This window comes from Arachis ipaensis, chromosome B2, assembly GCF_059453495.1.
Source record: "Arachis ipaensis isolate K30076 ecotype BB chromosome B2, ASM5945349v1, whole genome shotgun sequence".
Taxonomy (NCBI): Eukaryota; Viridiplantae; Streptophyta; class Magnoliopsida; order Fabales; family Fabaceae; genus Arachis; species Arachis ipaensis.
Genome location: NC_142437.1, coordinates 124,278,891 through 124,304,753, shown reverse-complemented (window position 1 = coordinate 124,304,753; position 25,863 = coordinate 124,278,891). Strand labels below are relative to the sequence as shown.

The window sequence follows — 25,863 nt, the reverse complement described above, 5'->3', positions numbered from 1 at the left end:
CGTACTCTTGTGCTTCAACTCCCTCAACTTCTTCCTTGCTTCATAAACCACATTCTCAGGGAAGAATTGTCTTTTCAATTCCCTTTTGAAATCTTCCCATGTGGCTATGTTGCAAGTGCCCTTTTCCATATCTACGCACTTTCTCCTCCACCACAAAGTAGCATTATCAGAAAGGTAGAGAGCTGCAGTGCGTACCTTTATTGCTTCTTCGACCACCCCTTGGCCTTCGAAGTACCTCTCCATTTGCCATAGGAAGTTCTCCACCTCGCGAGCGTCCCTTACGCCCTTGAACTCCTTTGGCTTGGGGAGATCAATCTTTGTCGTCTCCCTTATAATGGTTGGTCGAGATTTCGCCTCCTCGAACCAAACTCGAACTTCCTCAAATAGCTTTAAGGAATTCTCAAGCTTCTCTTCAATTTGGAGCATGCTTTCTTTGAAAGCATCTAGTTCTCCTAACACGTGAGCCTCGAGGGTCTCCTTGTCATGTTCTATCCTTTGGAAGCGCTCATCCATAGAGGATAGAACATTTTTCAACATAGAAACTCTTTCTTCTAAGAAGTTAGAGTCCTTACCTCTAGGCTCACTTGAAGAACGGACCTTCTTGCCTCCCCATTGAGAAAGAATAGTATCCCTTCCCCTTTGAGACTCAACATGCTCCATGGTGATACTAGAAGCCATTCCCACAAGCGACTTGTGCTCCCTCTCGAACCTTGCTCGGATACCAAATTGTCACGGCCTTGGACACACTCCAACGCTACCGTGCCGGCACTCGGACTTACTCAACCTCTTGAGCTAAGACCAAGTCAGCCTAACCCTCAATACTTAGCAAGAAAGCTAAGAACACAAGAGAACACAAGAGAAAGGAAGCTTTGGTGGAAAGAACACTTTATTACTCAAGTGTTGGTTACAAATGATTCACACACCCAAACTCTAACTCTCATCCCTATTTATAGCCATCCACCTCCTCAATGGATGGTTAGGATTAAATCTAATCAACGGTCCAGATTAATCATCCAGAACCTTCTTTACAAATATCTATCCTACCACAACTCTCTAAATGTTTCTAGATTATTCCATATCACTCTTTATACTTCTATATACATCTACACTCTTCTAGAATACTCTATGACCTTCCAGAGTCTTCTAGAACCTTCTAGGATATTCCGGGACCTTCTAGGACATTCTAGAACGTTCCGGAACCATCTAGAGTATTCTCAAACACTCCAGAAAACTATTCAAACACTGTTAAATCTAACCTTCTAAAATTTTCCGTGACAGGTAGGCCTAATAATTAATATAATTAACAACTATATTAAATATACACTAAAATTATTTATCAAAATAAAATTTATATTAAAATATAAAATAATATTAAAAATAAATTAAATTATATATATTTATATATAAATATATAATAATTAATTTTAATAATTGATTTTGATATGTAAATAATATTTTTATATAACTAATAATTAGTATAATAAACGTGTTATTGGCTTCATGTAGCGATTACGGATTACCTCGTGGTTTTTCTACGAAAATATGAATATATAAATAGTTGTATACTAGAATCCGATGTTTATAAACGAATCTATTTATATATAGAAGTAGATGCGTCGTGGAGGGTTATTTTTGGATCCTAATTACACGACAAGATCCTTCATTATTCACAAGTGGCAAGTAACACTCATCAACTTGATATTATTGGAAAAATTCTATAATTCATATTTAATACAGGATACTACACATTCATATAATCATGTAACCAAGTTAGTCCAACACTAAAAAAATTCAATACCATGAAATACACGCGCCCAACACACACAAAATCGCTCTTGTCCGACGCTTCTTCTTCTTCTTCTTCTCTTCCTTTTTAACGCTCCTTATTCTTCACGTGTTTTCTCCTTATCGTCATTCTTTTATTATTGTTGCTGCTATATTTTTTTGTCTTTTCCTCATTCTCTCTATGGTGAAGAAGTAGAAGGTGAGGAAGAAAAGTTTTGAATAATGAAGAATAAACCGAACACAGTACTCATGGAGTCATGGTAAACCGAACACAGTACTCATGGTGAACAATTGTATAGTATTGAGTGAACGAAACATAATCCATTATATAAAATCAAATTCAAACAGCTTTCTGCATAATGATCCAAACACAGTACTCATGGTGAACCGAACACAATACTCATGGTGAAACAATTGTATAGTACTAAGTGAACGAAACATAATCCATTATATAAAATCAAATTCAAACAGTAGTTTTTTGCAGAATGAACCAAACACAGTACTCATGGTGAAACAATTGCATAGTACTGAGTGAACGAAACATAATCCATTATATAAAATCAAATTCAAATAACTCTGCCTACAATTTACATATTATCAATTCAATTCAATTCAATTCAATTCAGTACACCTCTGTCCATTTAATTCAATTCAAATTAGCAATTGCATTTCATTCAATTCGATTCAAATTGAATAATCCAAACTTTGTCAGTTTGATTCGTTTCAGAAGAGTAATCCAAATTGCTCTCCATTCAACTAATTTGAAGTTGAGTCATTTATTGTTTCGATTCAGAAGTGCAGATCGAAAAAGAAAACGAAGAATAATAGGAAGAAGATAAATGCAACGTAACCAGATCGAAATAAGAAAACGAGAAGATGAACGCGACCAGAAGAGAACGACGAAGGCAATGCACATCAATAAGGAAGAACGCAAGCAGAGGAAAAGGTTTACATTGTAACAGAAGGTTTACATTGAGCAAAGTTTTAGGTTGCAGCGCGTTATATGTAGCGCGTGTATGACAAACGAGGGGAGTGGAGGACGCGCGTGTGGAAGGAATTATTACTTGGTTAACAACCATGTAAAAAATACATGAATGCAAAGTTTTTCCGTATTTAATGTCCTTACGCATACCATTTTTTTTATAATAGACACTATTTGATATTAATATTTTTCTAATAGTTAATTACGTATTTTTTTTTTTGTAATTTAAATTTTTTTAATATATAATTAATTAAGAATAATCATAATTTTATAAAATATTAAAAGTATTTAATGTATAAATAATATTATTGATTAATATTTGTCTTAGATAGCGTGATTTTATCGTGTTTTAAGCAATATTATTAACCCTCCAATTCATCCAAACATACACTTATTAAGGGTAGAATTTATTTTATTTTATTTTATTTTTGGTGTCAACGAAGGTTAATTTGTCTAGTTTGTTGGAAACCTTGTGATTAAAAAGTTATCAATTTTTGTCCACGACTCAATTATATATTGTGAAGTTCGGTAACTAATCCGTTAATGGTTTGTTGGCATATCAATAGGTGGCAAATTATTTTTTCATGTTTTGATTATTAAAACCTTTTAAAAATTTCAGTGACAAAATATATGGATAAAGTATTATTTTAGTTCTCAAACGGTTGGGTTAAATGTTAATTTGATCCATAAAGTTTCAAACGTGTTATTATTAAATTTGACACTAATAGTTTACAGAATGAAAGTGACCTGTACGTTAATAATGTTATTAATTAAGTCGTATCTTTTATTATGTATTAAAAAAACATAACCAAAACATTATTATAACACTTCTTTTTCTCAATTTCTTTTTTATACAAAATTCAAAATCCTAAAAATCAATCAACGTTTCAAAATCAAAGGAAAAACTTTTATATTAGTGATTGTTGGTAGATCAATTTTACTTATATACTGAAATCAAATGCTATTAACTCTTTAATATGTGAATTGTTTGTGTCAAATTTAATGGTGGGACAACATTGAATTTGCTTAAAAAAATTTCGGAAATAAAATAGGACGTTTGAAAATTTTTTGGACTAAATAAAATGTTTTGAAACATTAGAAACTAAATTATTAAGATTCGACCTAAACATAAATATTGAGGATCAAAATAATACTTTACCCAAAAATATATTTTATCCGAGTATTAATCATAACCTAAGCCAATAATATAAAGAATCAGGGCATGAAAGATGGTAAAATGGTATAATTTTCTAGCTAAACAAACTAATTAACTCGGTAACAATATAAAAATGCTTCCATTGCTACAAAACTTTTCTAATGCAATACAATTTACAAAGGTCATCAAATCCTAACAAAAATAAAAAATAAAAGGTGTTCTATATATAAATATGACTAGAAAGTTGAAAGACATGTACAAAAATTCTGGGAAATTTGTACATAGATTAAAATTCCTCTTTAGCTCAATTCTCTTTGTGCTATTTGATCTGGTTATTCATCTGCAAAAGCATACACTACTCCTGTTCTAGAAGGTGTATACACTAGATAGGAACTAGGTCGGTCGTCTACCATCCTTCCTGTAAAATTATCAGATAACACAGATCGTTTATCTTTGATTAACGAGAAAAAGACAAATAAATCCTTGATTTTTTAATTCGAAGACAAATAGGTTCCTAACTAATTGAAAATATAAAAACGTTGATCACATTCTAAAACGCGCGACATCTAAATTCCTCTGTGCAATATATACGAGGACACCAAGGTTCCCTGGAAAGACTTAGATGTCTTGTGTTTTAGAAAGTGAAAAATGTTTTTGTATTTTTAATTAGTCAATAACTTATTTGTCTTTGAGCTAAAAGATCAGGGACTTATTTGCGTATTACTCTTGATTAAGTCATTAGTTATGAAACACGAACACGGACACGGAACAGAAATGATACAATATGAAAATATGGTGATAAAACAATGATTACAAATTCCATAAGAGTGTTGAGAAACCACATACAGAAGCAAAATATTCAGCAGTGTGATTGAGCCTATTGAATCCACCAAACAAGGGATCATCTGAATCCAACACAATCTGGAAAAGTTACAAGCATATCTATCAATCATAAGCTATCGAAATCGATAACATGGTCGAATCTTGAAGACTATAAATCCAATCATACCTTGTATTTCCCTGCCTTTGAGCATCCAACTCTATAATCTGAATAGCTGTTGGTCCAATGAAAATTGAAGACAAAGACAAGGTTACCCTTTTCGAATACTATGATCTTGTCCCCTTCATTTTTTCGCGATATATATTGGTGCTTCGATGTCATGAACTGCATCAATAGTTCAATACTAAGCAGAATTACATAAACCAAAAGTGTAGTGTTTGTTCTAGCTATGATTTTTGAAAAGTATATTCATCATGATCTTGAAGAAGATTGCGACGACTCGCCTCAAATCTTTCTTCAAGATGCTGCATGGCCTTGTCAAATTCTTGCATCCCCCGGTATCTTAGATATTCTGCATCCCCCTGGTTAAACAAAGCACAAGAAGAAGAATTTGTAACTTAAAAGATTCTAGAAATTCACTGCATAACTTGCGGTTGAAGTAACTTACCAAGTCAAATCTTCGCCTGCATTTATCAAAACTGTTGTTGTTCCCAGGAATTACGGTTCCATCGGGACGATGTTGAGCTTCCCTCGGAAAATCAATCCACTCTGATAAAGAAACAGAACAATGAATAAATGAATGAATGAATGAACAGAATAACCATAACATGTTCTTGAAATTAAGTATGATAAAAACAAAATTAGGATATGCTTATTAATTACCAGGGTGGCCAAATTCATTCCCCATAAAGTTCAAGTATCCTTCACCACCAAGGCTCATTGTAATAAGCCTAATCATTTTATGTAACGCAATGCCGCGATCTATAACTGGCGTAGATGGTCCCTCCAAAGCCATAAAGTCATACATATCCTTAATCACAAGATGAACAAATACATAATTTCAAATTAAAATTAGAAGTTTAATAATTTCAAATGAACTTTAAGCACATAAATAACACAACCTAACCTTGTCCATCAACCAAAAAGCGATCGTCTTGTCTCCAACCAAGGCTTGGTCATGACTCTCTGCATAAGCTACACATTTTTCGGACCACCTTCTGTTTGTGAGTGTGTGAATGATATCACCCATTTTCCAATCTTCATCTTTCTTCCTACATGATAAAGGACATGGTTGAACTTGAATGTGTAAGCCATAAAGGAACTTAATATGCTGTGTTTGCACTTATGAGAAAGGATATTCACTTGAGAAGCTCAATCCATTTGTCAGCAATCGCCATGTGTAGCCGATAATCGAATCCAACTCCTCCATCTTGAGTAGGAATGCAGAGTGTTGGCATTCCACTTACCTGTAAAAGAGAAATTCTAACCACTATTCAATTCTTATAGTCATAAGTCATAACTGAAGACTTTAGAAAGGATGACATACATCTTCGCCAATCGTAACGGCCTCAGGGAAGAGTCCATGGATAATATCATTAACCAGCATCAAGTAAACTACAGCATCAACATCAGTTGAATATCCGAAATACTCACTGTAATTTCCTGTAAAAGACGCCTGCAGCGAGCGAAAAAGTATTGAACAATTGTGCAAATAGTTCATTCGGAACCATCAAATTTTAGAAGTTGGATAACTTGTTCATAGCCTTGAACCTGCAATCCATGATGAGTGTACATCATTGATGTGACACCATCGAATCGAAACCCATCAAACTTGTATTCTTCTAGCCACCATCGTGCATTTGAGAGTAGAAACCTTAGCACCTTCACAAGTGAAAGAAAATAAATAAATAAAATAAAATATACCTCCCCATCAATGAGAACTATGTTTATGAATTCTGCAAAGATGGGACTTACTTCCCAGCTTCCATAGTTAAAAAGGCGAGAATCCCATATCGGATGATGACCTTGTGACCCGGGATGAAAGTAATGACTGTCAGTTCCATCAAACTTGTTCAGTCCATCCAATGTGTTGTTTGATGCATGGCTAAATTCACCAGAGATTGAAAAATCAGGTCTAAGTTGGAGTTAACTATGAATTAGTAGCTTGAAGACAATGATCAACAAAAAGGGAAATAAAAAAGAAGAAGAATAGTAATAAAATCATTAGATTCATTACCTATGTACAATATCCATTAGAACAAGCAGGCCTAGCTCATGTGCTCTGTCTATCAAAGACTTGAGTTCTTCAGGAGTTCCAAAACGGCTGCTAGGTGCAAAGAAATTTGTAACATGATAGCTGCATCATGCAAAAAGGAAAATATTTTTAGAATTCGAACGCCAATTTTGGCAAAAAAAAAACCAATGCAATAAGAAAACAAAGTATTGTAAATGTCATGAAATCACTTCTCTTAAATTGATAGGAGGAGGCAAATGAATGGTTATATCTCTAACATGGCTTCCACACGCAAGAGTCTTTTTTGGGTTTGTGCGAAATTTGCATAGGCTTTCTTTTTCTTTCATTTGCCTTATGCTGAAAATTTCTTTTTGGGAGTTAACAAGAATCGTGTTAGAGTATAACTAATCCTAATTATACTCTAACAAATCGAATTCTAGACTTTTTTGTCATAGAAGCTCTAATACTATGTCATGAAACCAGATGAATGGTTATAGCTGTTCTTAAAATTGGATAGAGGAGGCATTGTAAATTAATTCATCAAATGGCAGGTAGAGAAAGGTTACCCGAAACTAGAATAATAAGAATGTTCTTGGATAGCCATAATCTGGACAGCATTATAACCCAGCCTTTTAATCCGAGGTAGTACATCGTCTCTAAAATTGGCATATGTGTTGATTTTAGGCTCCTGAACCGCAGGGTTGATAAAAATTTTAAGAAAAAATTAATAATAAACTTCACATTGACAACACTTAACACTTGTAAGTTGTAACACCTTTTAACAATGAAGAATCTAATCTCATCATGTTAAGGGTATCTCTATTCTTATTCTCTTTTCCTTCTTTCCTACATAAACCTTATAGTTTCAGCATCATGTTAGAGTTGTACTGTCATCAAAGCTTCTGATGAATCGAATAGTCCCATTTTAGAGAATTCAAAATAATACAATTTAGTCCCCTTAACGTTTTAAGGTAGAAAGTGCTCACCGGACTACTCATTCCAACGTGTGACTCGTAAATCCTAAGTGATTTCGGTTTCTTTGGCTGTGGATGCTTGAAGACATATCTTTCCTGTTTAACAAACAAAAGAATAAGAAAAGTATACAACATAAGAGGGGCAATAGAAAAAAGCAAACATAATTAGATCAAACAAATACATACATTCGACATTCGTATACAACGAATGTTCAGAGAAAAAGAATATTTCTGATTTTTCATGGAAGAATGGAAGACCCTTACCTCATCTGGTGGATCATAGTATATACCATTATATGGAATTTCACCTTTGGCTTGTACACAATACTTTATCCAAGCAGGAATAGAGTCCTTCATGCCGAATTGAGTATTCATGCGAATCTACACATATACTTTCGAAAGCTATTAGTTCGCGAGGAAAACCAGTCTATAACAGAAAATCACAGCAACCTGTCTCAATTTAGAAAACACTTACAAGCATAAGCATACCTTGACTCGAGATCCATGAGGAATTGGTGGCGAACCATCTGCATTGTTTGGCAAGAAGATCTCCCACACACCAAATTCATTCTGTTTGGATAAAAACACAAGATCAATCCAGAAGATGATTACATGCTCCAACTAGCACAATCATTTGCATATATTAACCGAAACATACCCGAGTCATTACAGCAGAATTTGGATTCCAATTGTTGAAGTCTCCAATTAATGCTGCTGACTGAGAAAATATCCAATCATTTTTAAGACACATATCAAGCTACATTTCTACATCGAAAACAAGATTTTTGTTGAACTTTAGATGAACATTCAAAACAGATTTTTTAATAATACAACCCCTTAAATTGAATTTGAGCATAAGAAAAGAAACCAATTTTAATAATAAGAGTTAAGAATATAATATGAAAGCATATATACCTTAGCTCCTGGTGCCCATTCTCTATAAGTAATTCCTGTGACACTGCAAAAAATAGTAGTAATATTGATAAATAAGTTGGTATTAATAAAAGTCGATAAGTTCATAGCAGCTTTCTGAGCAAGAAGTTACCTCTGCCTAAAGCCAAACTTTTCATGGCCGCGAGAAAATGGATCTAGGCCACCTTCGTGCTTGTCGATATCCTCTCGCAATCTCAAGTATCGTCCGAAACTGTAATTTGATAAATTTACATGATCTAGCAACTCAGATAGTTGTTCCACAAATACTTTAAGGAAATGAAGCTTAAAAGTGAGGTTACCGGAAATCAAGATGGTCGCGGTGAGCGAGCAAAAGTGAATCAATTTCATAGATTTTCTTCCCACATCCAGGTGGAGGGATGATCTTAATTTTAACTACTTCATCTCTTTCCATTTTCAGTTTCTTGTCTTTGGATACCAATGTCTTCTCAGCATGAGTTCTAGCACTATATTCTACAAGAGATGCCGAAAAACAGAACCTTTCTCATCTTCAATCTCTCTGAAATTTCTAAGCTACTTTCTTGATTAAATCACAAACACTATGAAGAATTGAAGACCCTAAAATATGAATTCAGCAAAACAACATTTGAAGAAATATGTGATTAGCAATCTTATCTAAGCTAACTATGATTTCTAATTTTCTATTCACAAAAGTGCCACAAAAATATAATACATTCTTGATTCTTCATATGCACATGACATTGAAATCCCCAATCACAAAAGCACATTTTTTATTATTAAATTAGGAATTTCAAGTTCTTCTGTTAAGGAAGAAGCATATTCTTAATCTCCAGGAATAACTACAGAGAGGATTGGAACAACATACCCAAAATCGGTTTATGAAGTAGAACACTGGTGATTATGAAACCCCACAAAATATGAGATTCAGATTTGGTGGACACATAACAGAAAAAACTAACTAAAGAGATTCAGAATCAAAAGTGTACCTGAGAGGAAGATGAAATGAAATGGAGATTTTGGATTCTGAAAGTACAAAAAAGAGTGGAAGCTATCAGAAACCTGCCACCTTCACTTCAATGAACTTCTCTCTCTCTCCCCCCACAAAATTGTGTTAAATTTGGGAAAATTAAATACTGATTTTTATAAATATTTGGTATATAATTTTTTAGATAACTAAAATGATTATAAAGAATTTTTGGTTATGTACTTAGTTAAAATACACTATATTATATAACTTTTAAAACAAAGAATTATATTATAATAAATTTTATATAATATACTATAATACATGCTAATAGTATAATAAAAATAAAGTCTATCCATTTATATGTTATATATAAATAGAAGTATTTACTTTAATATCTTGATAAAGTATTAAACAAAGAAATCAGTTTTTTTTTTCATATGGTTGAGATAAATGAGTTAATTGTGTTTGAAATAATTAGGTATTAATAAATTGCGTGCAACAGCAATTTTCATGATAAATATGATATGATATTAGAGTTCTCTTGCTCAATTTGAATTTGTTAAGTTGTGAGTTCATTAATTTACTTAAACAAATGTTGGAGATTCGAATTATGCATGCACAACTAATTGGTCAGCTGCAAATCTTTAACGTAAGTTCAGATCTGCGACGAATTAGTTTTTAATCTATCGGGTTATAAAATACGTGGACAACAAAAAAAACATTCTCCCTAAAAAAAATTTAGTGTACATATAATAAATTAATTGATATTTTATATATCTTATATAATTTTATATATTAAAATAATTAAAGTGTATCCTATAAATAATTACAAAGTAAATTACACTAAAGAAGACTAAAATGTAATAATAATTAAAGACTTGGTTATCCTATTATTTTCTTCAAGGGCTCGGTATTTTTTTTTTCATAATAATTTCTCAATTATCTAATTGTATTATCGTTGTTTAATTTATTGATAAATTAATGTGGTGTTTAGCATCGATTTAACACATGAAAAAGGTAGATGTAATTCCTCCCTAGCTAATTGATTTATAAGTTCTGTTAATTATTTTAGTGTGAAAAATTGTTGTTCATGGTTCATAATTTAAGTGTAAAATATCGTTTAAGCAGGGCAAAGAAAATTAAACCTAAGAATCATTACAGGGGATAAAAAGTTGAAATAGAAAATAAATTAAAAACAACTACATGCATTATCTTAATTAACAATCCAAACAAATAACGTAGAGATGCTTTTTTTTTTTTAATTTTATTTTTGCTGAATATAAAAGACATATCTGAGAATAGATACTTTTAGAAGCAAAATTTTCAAATTGCAAATCCTTGTTCATGTGAAGGTTCTCCATGGTAAGAGCATGAAATTATTAAAGTTAATTAGGACTAATATTATTAAATACTAGGGTTTCAGCAAGGCCTTTTTATATTTGGTATTAATATAATTTATTTAATTTAAAATATTAAAATTATTATATATCATATAATACAACATGCATGTAATATAATTAAAATTTAAATAATTAATTAGGTAAATTTGTCAACTAAAAATCCTAGAAGATTATCTTATGGTAAACTTACATGTTAGATAAAATTTATAGAACTAATTAGTTTATTAAAAAAAATAAAAATATTATTTATATACTAAAATTAGTTATCAAAACTAACCACCATATATTTATGTATAAATATATGTCTTATTTAATTCATTTTTACTATTTATTTTGTATATCAATATATATTTAATACTAGTAACTAATTTTAGTGATAAATTTTCATATATATCTGTCGTAATTAAAAAAAATAAATAATAATATCATCATAAAATAAATTTTATCATTTAAGAATACAAAACAAAATTACATTTGTGTATATGCATGCTTCTTCATGGTGGAGGACAAAGAAAGACTTGTTGAATGTCAAAATCATAATCCATGCCCTCTAAGTTCTCCTTAAGGGTGTAGACATGCCTGTTCAGAACATGAACAGATAAGAATCTTCGTTGCTTATTCTCGGATTGAACATAATAATTAGCAGTGACGTCGAACTCATCTCTTAAAGTAAGAGTAAAGATTGAAATGCAAAGGACAATGCTTTCGATTTTTCTGGTTCGATCTTGAAGTGCAAAGCCAAAGAGTATGACACATGTTTTGCCTTCGCCAAGATCAACAAAGACAGTTTTTTTTAGGCTCCTAAAGTAGGGTTTGAGTGTCTTAAATAAAAGCCTGCTAGGAATTTCTTGATAGACACAGATTCCATTTTGGTTCATCAACATAGCATATATCCTTGTTATCCCGAGGAATCGTGATGGATAATTATCAATTCCGTAATCTACGCATCTTATCCCTCTTTTCATCTGTACCTGTCAGTATGAAAGCATCACACTATAGTTTGGGTAGTTTTCCAAACCTGTAAGTGCATAACAATAATCAAATTTGTTAGAAGTGGCAAAATAGATTGAATTTGTTGTACTGACTTGTCAAATCCGCCAAAATACAGTTTGGACTAGATCCGTAAAATTAGTACAAATTCGTCGAGTCTACACCGTTAAACTCGTAGGTTTTGGTGCCAATTAGTAATAACTCAAATGGCATAGTCTCTTCATACTCAATTAAGAGGTTGTGGGTTCGAGTCTCCTATCTTTGGTAAAAAAAAAAAAACTCGCAGGTTTTGGTAGAACAAAATTCTTTTACATAAAAAAATGATTAATGTTATAAACATATATATGATAAAAGGTGAAAATTCAGTTGCAGTCAACAACACGTAAAGTTGAAATTAACAACTAAATTTAAAAAAAAAAAAAACACAATTATATAATTATATCAAGCATTACCTGTAACGGTCGACACTACTAGACGGGGCAGCAATGGCAGTGTATCTTCATCGTTTGAACATAAATGAAAAGATATCAAGCAGTCAAATTCTTCCATTGTCCATTGGCGAGTTTGTAGGTCGAAACAACACAAAACATGATCTAACTTATCATCTTGGACCTTGGAAGGAAGAAATAGCCTCTTGTCGGAATAGAACCATTGTGACCTTTGAATATCATAAATATTGTAAATACCCAAGGGAGCTCGAGTCCAAAAGAGAGGCATCCGATAAGCATTATAAACACGCAAGGAATCTTGAGTCTCCAGGAGAGTATTAAGCGGCAAGCGTTCCCACTCACCGCCACAACCCCGGAGAACCCAAAAACACCATTCTTCGTCGTTGAATGTAAGAAAGTAAGCTTCCCCGGAAACGCAAGCAATATGGGAATTATAAAAGTCAAGGTATGCCGGCACCTTCGAAATTGACTCGCACGGATTTAACTCTGCCTTTTTATTCCCGTCGTCGACGGCGGCGGCAGCAACATAGCGTTGAAATTCGTAGATTTGGTAGCAAGGTTGGTTGTCGTCGTCGGAGCCTCCAACTAGAAAAATCTTAGAATCCAAAGAGAATAATTGCATGTCCCAAACTGGAAGATCTATTGTGAAATCGAAGGACGAAGGTGGTGGTAGTGGAGGAGGCGGCGGTCTGCTCCATTCCCAATACTCCTCCGAGTAGTAGTTATATTCCACGACCTCGACCTCGACCTCTTCCTCTATGGGTACCAATTTGCTCAGGTCAATGCCATGAATCTTTCCACTCAGCCTCAAACAAAGATAACGTTCCACCATTTTTTTTAACCGAACACAACCAAACCCTAAATATGTGTAGAAAGGTGAATGAATTTATAGGTAAGAGTAAGACTATTAATAGTATTTGAATAGATTACGAGTTACATGCGCAAAAAATATGGCACAAATGATATGTTAGACTTGGTGATCAAGTTACATTATGCTTGCTGTCCAAGTTTGCCTAAAATTCATAATTACTTGGGATCCCAATTTGTTTAAATCTAAAACTATTTAAAGTGTAAATCTAAAACTACTTAGAGTCCAAATTTTTTTTGGTGACTGAAATAAATTAAACAAAGAAAAACAAAAGAAACAAAACAAGGAACTGCTTAAATAGAGGGACAGTCCCGTTTAAGACTACTCTTAAACTCCTCCCAAGGTGAAAGAAGCTCTACATGCGAAAGTTGTAACTTCATCGCCATCTTTGCCATAGTATCTGCCACCGTGTTTGCATCTCTCATAATCAAACGAAAGTCAACACGCCAATTCCAATGCATGATATCTCTTATTTTGAGCACCAGTGGATCAATAAACCCAAAACCATCTTGAGTAACAAGATTAAATGCTTCCACACAATCCGTCTCACAAATAACATCTCGTTGACCCACATCCCAAGCTAAGAGATATCCTCTCCAAATAGCAAACAATTCTCCTTGAAGAATACTATTACTCTCAATCATTCCCAAACACCCCCTTTGCCAGCTCCCATTACAATCTCTAATAACACAAGCAAAACCAACACTATCACCCGAACCAAAATAACTAGCATCACAATTAATCTTAAAAGTACCAATGGATGGGGGATTCCAAAAACCATTTAGAGTAGAGGGAAGGGACATACGTTGTAATTCAAAAATATTTCTAAGCTCCTTTTCTGAAGTTAATGCCAGACAAATGACTTTTTCCGGAGGCCAAGTTTCATGGGGATTAAAGATGTCGTTATTCCTTGCTCGCCATATCCACCAAAGTCCCGAAAAGAACTTGAACGGGTGCTCTCTGCTATGATACAAGAACCAGTTCTTTAAATCCAAAGGATGACAAGGAATATCCAACCTTTGCCAGACAAGCTGAGCTTTTGGACAATCCCGAATACAATGTATAACCGATTCCTGGCTAGAAAGACATCTTGGACACCTATCCGATGACGACATCCCTCTTCTAAAGCGAAAACTTGCAGTAGGAAGAGCCTCCTTAAGACACAACCAAGCCAAAAACTTATGCTTTTCCGGAACAAGCTGACGCCAAAGCCAAAGCCAATTCTCCCTCTCCTCCCAACCAAACAGCTGCTTACACAACCACAAGTAACCATTGCGTGAGTCATAGACTTTGGCAGCAGACCCACTCCAATACCAACCCACTTCCGGACCTGCTTGTTCATCTGGATTGTAAGAGAGAATATTATCTTTCAGATTTTGAGATAAAGGAGAATAAAGAGTATCCAAATGCCACCTACCAACCGACCAAATATCCTGTATCCGGAGATTCGAATCAGAAATGTGGACATAATCCATCTCATTAGATAACCGTCCTTCTCTCCTCCAGCTAGAAAACCAAAAATTCTGGTTCAAATCTCCAATACACCAAGCAAACCCATCCTTCAACACTTTCCAAGCCTTGCAAAGACACCTCCAAATGGGAGAGTCCTTGTTCTTAGGATAACTAAAACAGTCATATAGAGATGATCGGTATTTGGCATCCAATAATTGGACCCATAGCTTGTTTGGCTGCTGGAAAAAAGTACAAACTAGCTTCCCAAGAAGAGCAATATTTACACAATAAGGATCTCTAATCCCCAAACCTCCATATTTTTTTGGAGTAACCAGTACCTTCCAACTAACAAGATTCAATCCTCTTCCATCAACTTGTCCTTTCCAAAGAAAATTCCTCATCATAGACTCCAATTTACTAATGATTCCTTTGGGAAAAATAGAGACCTGCATCTGGTACGTGGGAATAGCAGCGGCAACAGAATTAACCAAGCAGAGTCTACCAGCCCGATTGAGTAAACTCCCTTTCCAGCTTGCTAGCCTACTCCGAATCTTATCCAGGACACCATTGAAAGCTGAACGAGTCACTCTAGAATGGCTAAGGGTAACTCCAAGATACTTGCCCAAATCCTGGACAAATCTGATAGAGGATACCCCAGTGAAAACCTCTTTCCTTGTTGCAGAGACATTCTTGGAGCAAAGCGCTTTAGACTTCTCCACATTAATCTTCATCCCAGATGCTTTGCAAAAAGTCTCTAAAACCAACATCACATTTTGCACTTGTCTTTTTGTAGCTTTACAGAATAGAAGCAAGTCATCCGCAAACATTAAATGAGATATTCTTGGTCCCCCTCTAGAAATAGCAACCGGCTCCCACAAGCCCAAATCAACCTGATGACTAATAAAGCATGCCAGTCGCTCCATACACAACACAAAAAGATAGGGTGACATAGGGTCTCCTTGTCTAAGACCTCGGCTAGGAGTAAAGCCATTTAGACGACTCCCATTCCAAAGAATAGATAAGGAAGAAGCAGTGACACAATTCATAATCAAATTAAGTGTAGGAATAGGAAAACCAAAGCTCTTAAGGGTATGAGCTAAAAACCTCCAGTCAACTCTGTCATAAGCTTTCTCCAGATCAATCTTAAAGGCCAGTGTGCCTTTCTTTGATTTAGTCTTCTTCATAAAGTGGAGGACTTCTTGAGCAATAATGATGTTGTCAGGAGTTCCTCGTCCCGGAATAAATCCTCCTTGAAGCGGGCCAACAATCTCCGCAAGATGAGGACGAAGCCTATTAACAAGGACCTTCGTGATGATCTTGTAAACTACATTGCAGAGACTAATCGACCTGAAATCTTTCATAGATACCGGTGATTCAACCTTTGGAATGAGAACCAGTAAAGTCTCCAACATTCTCGGATCAAGAGTAACACCGGAGAATGCCTGCTTAACCATCTTCCAAACATCAAGACCAATGATCTCCCAATATTCTTTGAAGAAGAAAGCTTGAAACCCATCCGGACCTGGAGCTTTAAAAGAGTTCATGTGAAAAACAGCTGTTTTGACTTCCTCCATAGTAACTGGTGCCGTAAGATTATTGCAAGCTTCCTCATTCAGAGAAGGAAGAGGCACATCACCAAGGCAACCCAAATCAACATCATCCAAATGACAGAATAAGCTTTTATAGAAAGACTCTGCTTCTTGACTCAGAACCTCTGGATCAGTTTCCCACACTCCATCCTTGAGAAAAAGGCCATGAATCTTATTATGCTTCCTTCGCGCAAGAGTTTGAATATGAAAGAATCTTGTATTCCTATCCCCGAACCTTACCCACTGCTCTCTGGACTTTTGGAACCATAGGAGCTCTTCTTGCACTAGAGTATTATTATAATCATCAAGCAACTGTTGCTCTTTCTGACGCAAATAAATACTATCCACCACTTCCAAACGCTTTTGTAAATAATTAATCTGCTGCTCTAATTCACATTTCTTAACAAAAATGTTACCAAATACCTTCGAGTTAAACTCTAGTGAATTCTTCTGTACTTCTGAAAGCTTGCCATGAATTCCTCTATTACCAGACCACCATGACTGGTTCACAATATCTTTATACCCAGGATGAGTAGCCCAAGCAGCAACAAATCGGAAAGGTCGATTCCCTTTAGGCTGAGGACGACCTTTACAACGCACCAGAATAGGGCAATGATCAGACTGAAGCCTATTTAAAACTTCTGCATAAGCCTCTGGAAAGATAGATAACCAACTACTATTTATACAGACTCGATCAAGCTTTTTTGCCACATCAACATAATTTTTCACCCTCCTGTACCAAGAAAACTGCCTCCCGATAGTCTTCAGATCAAACAAACCACTATCCCCTAATGAAGTAGCAAACATGTCTGCTCTTTGATGAGAAAATTGACAGCCCTTAGATTCATGAGAAAATTTGACTTCATTAAAATCACCAAGAACAATCCAAGGTCCTTGAAAAACCATGGATTGTGCAACAAGATAATCCCAAAGGAGAACCCTTTTATTAAATTGAGGACTGCCATAAATACCACTACACCTCCAAATTAAATTATCAAAGTGAACCTCAACAGTAACACCCTGATCAAAAGCATCAATGAACTTACAACAAACACCCTTCATAGAGGATAGAAACCAAATACCTCCCTTATGCCCCTGTGCCTCTACTATACCAACAGAGTGATACCCCAACCTTTCCCAAAATAATTTTAAATGCTGAAAAGGGGAGTGAGTTTCAACCACAATAAAGAAAACAGGTCTAAATTTCCTAACAAGTTCCTTACAATGCACCCGGGCTAACTTATTAGAAGCACCCCTAATATTCCAAACAATCATATTTAAACTATCCATAAATAATAGGGACAGAATAAATAAGAACATAAACTCTAAACAGAATCACCAACCTCAATAGGTGGTTTGTCCTGCGGTACTGGCACACTCTGATCCTCAATAATTGCCACCTTTGGACCCCCTGACACTGCACTTGCCATGCTTCCATCTACTAAGGTTTCCTCCGTTGTGCCACCATTTTTATCAACTGGCGAGTTCTGCAAGGAGGAAGGCCGAGGACGCTTCCGTAGAGAAATTCCACGACGTGCAGGAGTTCTGCGCGATGGAGATGGCGCAATTTCATGTTTTTCTTGCTTCCCCATCCTAATGCCAGTTGATTTGCCTCCATCACCATGCAAATTGGGCCTTGGAACCCTTCTCGAACCAAACTTGTGCTGCTTTCCATCTTGGTCCTTCAAACCTGATGACTGGCCCATTGTAAATTTTTTCTTACGCAGCACTTGTTGCCAGCCCTCTCCATCATCCATGCATGCCTCATTAACAAGACCATCAGGCACGTGAGGAGCCAATGATTCCGTAACCACATCCTTCCCTTTAACAACTCCTAATTTCTCACCCAAATCACGAGCTTCTGATTCAGCCTCTTTTTGAATCTCGTGATTGTTGTGTGGCACTAGTGTTGGGGCTTCATTATTTTTTCCATCACCAAAGGAATTTATGTTTCCTTCCAAAGACTCCTTCTCCATGCACAACGATTTATCATGCCCATACCGTGCACAAGTAGCACAAATCAACTGTAAACTCTCGTACTCCACTTCATAAGTCACACCCTCCACTATAATATGTTTGATTACAGGCAACTCAAGATTAATTTGAACACAAGCTCGGGCATATTTTCCTCTTTCTGCGAGCTTAGTAGCCAAATCTACTTTCACCGGAATCCCAATTGCAGAAGCAATTCGCAGCATTGCTTGTTCCTGGTAGCACCAAATTGGAAGTCCCGAGACTCGAATCCATACCAGCGTTGATCCAAAGGATTTTTCGCATGGCCTAAAATCCACATCCCATGGCTTTACTGCAACATAGTGACCGTCTATCAACCACGGGCCACCAAGAATGACTTTCTCACGATCCCCAGCAATATCAAATTTAACCAAAAAATATCCAAATCCCACATCCAACAAATCAAACCCTCCTTTGATGCGCCATACTATCCGGAGCTTATGCATGAGAGCCGTGTAGCCATAATACTTATCCAGCACCTTGATCACGATGGCTTCCTTATAAGGTTCAGCTAGACAGCTCTTTGCCTCCTTGGTAAAACTGACACTTGGTGGACGAGAATCACCTTGCTTACCTGTCACCGTCGCGATACCATCCCCAGATAAAGACCCTACTAATGCAAAGGCCTTAGACTTTTCTGCACCAATAACTTTATCTCTAAAAGAGACCTTGGATGGCTTTCCTAACCCCTCTCGAGAAGAACCCTCCTTAACACCGGATACATACCCACCCACGCTCTCCCCCTTATCTCTTCCGATGGCATGGCCATCTTCCTCACCGTGTTTCACCCTCAACCGCTCGCCCCCGCTTTCTCCTTCTCTCATTCTCTTTGAGTACGGAGTACGTACTCTTTACTTAGAGTCCAAATTTGCTTAAAATTCAAAACTACTTAAAATACAAATTTACTTGAAGTCCAAAGTTATATCAATTAGTTTAATATTTTTTTAATGTAAATAAGATAAGTTTTAATAAACTATGAGAATGTTCATGCATTCTACAAATTTTAACACATATTTTTACAATTTTTAAATTTTTTTTATACTTAATTCTTTCTTACTTCTAACTTTCTATAATTATTAATTTTTACACTTCTATCAGGCATGATCCATAAATCTAAGAGCAATTCACAAAAGAAAAAAATCGTATCTACTTCTCTAATTGAAATCAAATCATTGATACAAATCTGGTTGAAGTGTTGAGGTTGAAAATCTAAAATCCAGGCAAAACATATAAAATTATAAACAAGTTGTAAACCTTTATTTTCTTCAAGAAAAAATCTTGGAGCCAAAATATTGCACAATCAACATTCAGAGAAAAAAAAATAACATTCAACACAAGGAAAAAAATATCTGAAACTCTTAAAAACAAAAACATCCGAAATTCAATTAGAAACAATATTCGAAATTTAAACTCAACAAATACTCATTTTTAATGAACTTTAAAATGGGTTTGTTTAGCAATTTATTGTAGTGTTAATTTCTTAACATTGCTCAGGTTGAAAACTATTGTTACTTTCTAGCCAAACATAGGAAGAAAAAATAATGTTAAAAATGTTATTTAAAATAAAATAAAATAGCATTGCCCTCCAAACTTGGTCATCCAAATAAATCGTATGTAAAGCTTTTACTTTGCAATTTCAAGGCTAAGGGATTCAGATCCAGGGCTTTGATGAACTAAACAGTGCAATCATGCTTTTTTGACAATCTAAGAAGACAACTAAATGTAGTATATGTAAAACCAAGGAGGAATAATTTTGATTAAAGCTTAATATTTTGATTAAGATTGTATTATGATGGAAAAAAAAATATCATAGGTAAGAAACTACTTAAGCCAAAACATCTGTATCACGAATAATCTTCATTGAAGGAAGAACAATTGCAGCTACTGGTTTATGTGCATATCCAACACCTTCATCTATGATCACTCTTAAGCCTTCTACATGGAGTTTTCCATGGTGACTAAAAATTGAATTCTAGTTTTTTTTATATCAAATTAATCTACCAGAAAATGCACCCTAACTCTTTCTAATGGCTATCGTTTCTCCTCCATTCCTTATTCGTCATCGTTCACTCCCAATCCTCCACCCAAAAGAAGCCCAAAATCACTGCTTCAATATAGATTTCAATCTTTAAGTTTGGTGTCTTCTTGAGTCATTTTCTTTATAATTTTTGAAAATTGTGTCTTTGGTTTTCAAAATTTTTAAATTTGGTGTCCTTTGCATGTTCTTGTTTTCTTTGAATTCTTTGAGTTTTGTTCTTAGTGTTCTTCTTGATCTTCAAAGTGTTCTTTTTTTTTATCTTAAAATTTTTAAATTTGGTGTCTTTGGTATGTTTTTCTCTTTTTTTATTAAATTCAAAAAATCAAAATAAATATTTTTTTTATCTTTGCATTAAATTTCGAAATTCTTACTTTTTAAATTCAAAATTTTTAAATTTGGTATTTTCTTGTTAGTCAAATCAAAATTTAAATTTTAAAATCATATATTTTTTAAAATCTTTATCTTATCTCGTTTCAATTTTAAAATTCAAAATTTTAAAATTTAATTTTCAAAATCTAATCTTATCTTATTTCAATTTCAAATTTCAAAATCAAATCTTTTTCAAAAAATCAAAATTTCCAGAGGTACGTTAGTTAGTTCAATTTTGGAATTGAAATTCTCAGCCATCTTAGCTCCAAACAATAAATTTATTAGTTTCCTGCACCATTTTCGCCATTCCCTACACTGCGTCGACACAATACTGGTACAAGAACTAGAGCGAGATATCCTTGTCCAAGATACTCTAAAGTAGAGGGATGCTGTCCATGCCTCTTTCCAAAGAAGGTAGCATGCCTATTAAAGGATTGGGCAATGAGAATATCTTGCAAACCACGTTGCAGAACCCAATCCTCTCAAACCAGAGTCAAATTATTTAATTACAAAATAGTCCTATTTTAGTTAAGATATTAATTCTCATTAGGTTAAATCAACTCAAGTTAAAAGTAAACATTTAATTAAAATGTGCCACGTTTATAGAGAATAATTTACCTATTATTTAAGAAAGAGTTGGATAGAATTCACTAAAAAAAATAATAATATTATTATAAAATAAATTTTATCATTTAAAAATTCAAAACAAAATTATATTTGTGCATGCATGGTTCTTCATGGTGGAGGACAAACAAAGACTTGTTGAATGTCAACATCATAATCCATGGCCTCCAAGTTCTCTTCAATGGTGTAGACATGACTGCTCAAAACACTAACAGATAAGAATCTTTCCTCCTCAACCCAGGAATCAACATGATTAGCAGTAGTGATGTCGAACTCATCCTTTAAGGTAAGAGTAAAGATAGAAATGCAAAGGACGATGTTTTTGATTTTCTTGGTTCCATCTTGAATTGCAAAGCCAAAGAGCATGGCACATGTTTTGCCTTCGCCAAGATCAACAAAGAAAATTTCTTTTACACTCGTAAAATAGGGTTTGATTCCCTTAAATAAAAAACAACTATTGATTCTTTGATAGACAAGGATTCCATTTTGATTTACCAACATAGCATATATCTTTGTTATTGCGAGTATTCGTGATGGATAATTTTCAATGAAATGTTCTCCTCTTTTCAATTCTGAGAATGAGTATGAAAGCATCACACTGTAGTTAGTGAAGTCTTCAAGACCTATAAATGCATAACAATAATCAAATTTGTTAGAAATAGCAAAATAGATTGAATCTGTTCGAAAATATTTGGTAAATTGGTAATAAAAGAAAAATTAACTAAAATTAGCCCGAATTTATTTTTTTTAGCATTCATTAATTATTGTAATAATTAATAAATATTAAATAAAATAAATTTTGATTTTTTATTATTTCTCTAACATTACCAAAATTTGTTGTACCTGGCTTGTCAAATTTACCAAAAAGACGAATTGGACTAGATTCTTAAAATTAGAAAAAAATTCCTCAAATCTACATCGTCAAATTCATAGATATTAGTATTACTAGGACGGACACACAGGTCGGCCAAACCAAATATATATTTTTCAAACATATTTTTTTATTATTAACTTTGTTTATTTTATTTTGTACTTATATATATATATATATATATATATATATATTCACTTGTACAGGTTATAAGGTATATGACTTGCTTCTTAAAATAAAAATAATATATTATTATGAATAATTTTATTAAAGTATAATATTTAGAAAATAATAAAAAGTAGTTGTAATTTAATTATCTTTTAATATTTTAAAAGAAACAAACTAGCATTTTAAATTTTTTTCACTCGCTTTGCCAGCTCATTAGTGCAAAAATTTGTTATAGACGAATAATTAAATAGAAGAGTGCTAAAGAGTTAGTAAATTTTATTATTTGTAACCATTAATTAGTTATTATTAATATTTTTAATAGTGTAAAATTATATTTAATAATGTAAAATTACTCACTAACTAAATTATAATAAAAGTGCTGGTTTTTTAAACTTTTTCTAATAGAGTATTACCTATAACATTGGATACTAATAGACGGGGTAGAAACGGCCGCAGTTCATCTTCATCGTATAAACATAAACGGAAAGATGTGAAGCGGTCAAGTTCTTCCATTGTCCATTGCCGAGTTTGTGGGTCGAAACAACACAAAACATGTTCGGACTTATTATATTGAACCGAGGAAGGAAGAAATAGCTTCTTGTCGGAATAGAACCATTGTGACTTTTGAATCTGATAAGGATGGTAAACACTCAAGGAATCTTGAGTCTCCAGGAGAGTATTAAGCGGCAAGCGTTCCCACTCGCCGCCGCAACCCCGGAGAACCCAAAAACACCATTCTTCGTCGTTGAATGTAAGAAAGTAAGCTTCGCCGGAAATGCAAGCAATATGGGAATTATAAAAGTCAATGGATGCCGGCACCTTCGAAATTGACTCGCACGGATTTAACTCTGCCGTTTTATTCCCGTCGTCGTCGTCATCGCCGGCAGCTAAGTGGCATTGAAATTCGTAGATTTGATAGCATGGTTGGTTGTCGTCGTCGATGCCTCCAACTAGAAAAATCTTAGAATCCATAGAGAACATGTGCATGTCCCAAGCTGAAAGATCTATTGTGAAATCGAAGGAAGAAGGTGGTGGTAGTGGCGGAGGCGGCGGTCTACACACTTCCCAATACTCCTCCTCCTCCGAGGAGTAGAGATCTTCCACGACGATACCAATTTGCTCAGGTCAATGCCATGAATCTTTCCACTCAGCATCAAGCAAAGATAACGTTCCACCATTTTTTGTTAACCTAATACAACCAAACCCTAAATATGTGTAGAAAGCCAGGAAGGTGAATGAATTTATAGGTAAGAGTAAGACAATAGTATTTGAATATATTATAGGGGTTGTTTGGGTGACTTTTTAAAAATAATTTTTTTGAGTTATTTTTTATTGAAATATCTTATAAAAAATTAAAAATAATTTTATGTTTAGATATCTAATGTAAAAAAAAATTATTTATCTATTATGTTTAGGTATAATAATATAAAAATATTTTTTTGTTTATTTATTACATAAAAAATATTTCTTTTTAAAAAATTTAAAAAAAAAGATATAAATTAGTCTTTGTTTAAACTCTATTAAATTGATAAAAAAAAATTTAATGAAAAATATTTTTTTTATTTTTTAGTGTATTTGACAAATTTCTAATAGTAAAAGTAAAAGTATTAAAAGAATAAAAAAATATTTTTTTACTATTAAAAAAGTATATTTTTTAAATATTTTTATTTTTACTACTAAAAATTTATTAAATATATTAAAAATATAAAAAAAAATTTATTAAAAAAATTATCTTTTATTAAAATTTTTTGGTGACTCATTTTTTATTAAGATAATAACACTCAAACAAGTACTATAAATTATCCGTACAATCCTGGAAAAAAAATTTGTTTGTCAATTACGAAACATTATTCTTGGAGAAATCTTTGGCTGATTGACTGGTTCTGTTGGTTCATCACTCAAATTTTCTGGCAAATAAATACAAAGAATAAAGCTACAATCACAGTTTAAAAGAGAGAAAAATAAATTTGATTGAGTTTAATTTAAATTTAAATTAAATTTGCAGATAATGTAAATAAATATATTAACAATTTTTAAAATTCTAAACTAACATAAGCATATGTATTTCTACGTATGTAGCTGCTATTTTTTAAAAAAATTAACAAAATTTAAAAAAAAATACTAAAAGAATCAATAAATTTTTAAAAAATAGTGTTTAAATTTAAAAAATATAAATTTAAGTAAAACAATTTAAAATTAAAAAATAACAACTTAAAGTCTTAAACAAAAAAATAATTTATAATTTATAAATATAACTCTAAAAATTTCTAGTGATGACACCTAAGCAAATAAACTCTCAGACGTATGAGCTCCACATCAGCATATGAGCTTTCCGTTTGTATTACTATTACTAATTACTAATTATTAATTACTAATATGAACTCTCCATTTGTATTACTATAAAGATAAAGATAAAGATTTTGAATTTAGATTAAGAAATGTCGCGGTTCACACTCTATATCATCGTTTAGACGGCACTTCTGTAAGGGACTAACGGAAATATACGTTTTCGAATTTCAGGGATTTAATTGGTCATTTTTAAAAATCAAAGACTAGAGTAGCAGTGTGAAATTCAGGGGCCATTTTGGATATTTACTCTTATTTTAATACATGTTTTTACAATTTATAGTTTTTTATTTTTTGCACATGTTCTTTCTTACTTCTAGTATTCTATAATTAATTAATTATTATTTTTAATACTTCTATTAGGCATGATTTGTAAATCTTAAGAGCAATCCGCAATCCTAAAAACAATCCACAAAAAAGAATCGTATCTACTACTCGAATTAAAATCATTGATACAAATTTGGTCGACACCTCTTGTCGAGGTCAAAAAACCAAAATCCAGCCAAAACATACACAAAATTATAAACAAGTTGTAAACCTTTATTTTCTTCAAGAGAAAATTTTGGAGCCAATATTGCACAATTAACATTCAACACAAGAAAAAAATTATCTAAAACTCTTAAAAACAAGAACATCCAAAACTCAATTAGAAAAAATATTCAAAATTTAAACTCAACAAAAACTCATTTTTAATGAACTTCATAATGGGTTTGTTTAGCAATTTATTATAGTGTTGATTTCTTAACATTACTCAGGTTGAAAACTGTTTTGCTACTTTCTAGCCAAACATAGGAAGAAAAAATAGTGTTAAAAATGTTATTTAAAATAAAATAAAATAGCATTATTCCCCTCCAAATTTGGTCAACCAAAGAAATCGTATGTAAAGCTTTTACTTT

The 25,863-nt window shown here is 33.3% G+C and overlaps 2 protein-coding genes and 1 pseudogene across 2 annotated transcripts; all 3 read right to left on the bottom strand.

Annotated features, from left to right (window-relative positions):
- Positions 1 to 4,031: 4,031 nt before the first annotated feature.
- On the bottom strand, positions 4,032 to 9,945 carry LOC107628056 (1,4-alpha-glucan-branching enzyme 1, chloroplastic/amyloplastic). Its single transcript, XM_088504330.1, is given in 22 exon segments — positions 4,032 to 4,332; positions 4,335 to 4,341; positions 4,770 to 4,844; positions 4,933 to 5,088; positions 5,208 to 5,285; positions 5,372 to 5,472; positions 5,587 to 5,734; positions 5,831 to 5,975; positions 6,067 to 6,170; positions 6,251 to 6,379; positions 6,475 to 6,585; positions 6,679 to 6,808; positions 6,941 to 7,060; positions 7,504 to 7,625; positions 7,924 to 8,007; positions 8,176 to 8,292; positions 8,401 to 8,481; positions 8,570 to 8,629; positions 8,827 to 8,869; positions 8,957 to 9,055; positions 9,144 to 9,420; positions 9,810 to 9,945. Coding segments are annotated over 21 exon segments (2,100 nt in total). The 5' UTR covers positions 9,257 to 9,420; positions 9,810 to 9,945; the 3' UTR covers positions 4,032 to 4,255.
- A 1,739-nt stretch (positions 9,946 to 11,684) lies between these two features.
- On the bottom strand, positions 11,685 to 13,461 carry LOC148575499 (uncharacterized; annotated as a pseudogene).
- A 308-nt stretch (positions 13,462 to 13,769) lies between these two features.
- LOC107641123 (uncharacterized) lies at positions 13,770 to 19,375 on the bottom strand. Its single transcript, XM_088504329.1, has 5 exons — positions 17,882 to 19,375; positions 16,054 to 17,558; positions 14,919 to 15,846; positions 14,753 to 14,839; positions 13,770 to 14,651 (listed from the first exon to the last, which is right to left on the bottom strand). The coding sequence occupies exons 1-5, from the start codon at positions 19,373 to 19,375 to the stop codon at positions 13,791 to 13,793; spliced, it is 4,875 nt and encodes a 1,624-aa protein (XP_088360455.1). The 3' UTR covers positions 13,770 to 13,790.
- Positions 19,376 to 25,863: the final 6,488 nt, after the last annotated feature.

Bases quoted from the DNA above. Each gene is read 5' to 3' on its own strand.
- LOC107641123 (XM_088504329.1), bottom strand. From the start codon at position 19,375: ATGAGAGAAGGAGAAAGCGGGGGCGAGCGGTTGAGGGTGAAACACGGT. The intron at 14,840-14,918 runs GTTGGTAGGTGG...CTTACAATCCAG, and splicing joins GGATACAGGATATTTGGTCG to ATGAACAAGCAGGTCCGGAA. The intron at 14,652-14,752 runs GTAAGCAGCTGT...TTGTGTCTTAAG, and splicing joins CAATGGTTACTTGTGGTTGT to GAGGCTCTTCCTACTGCAAG.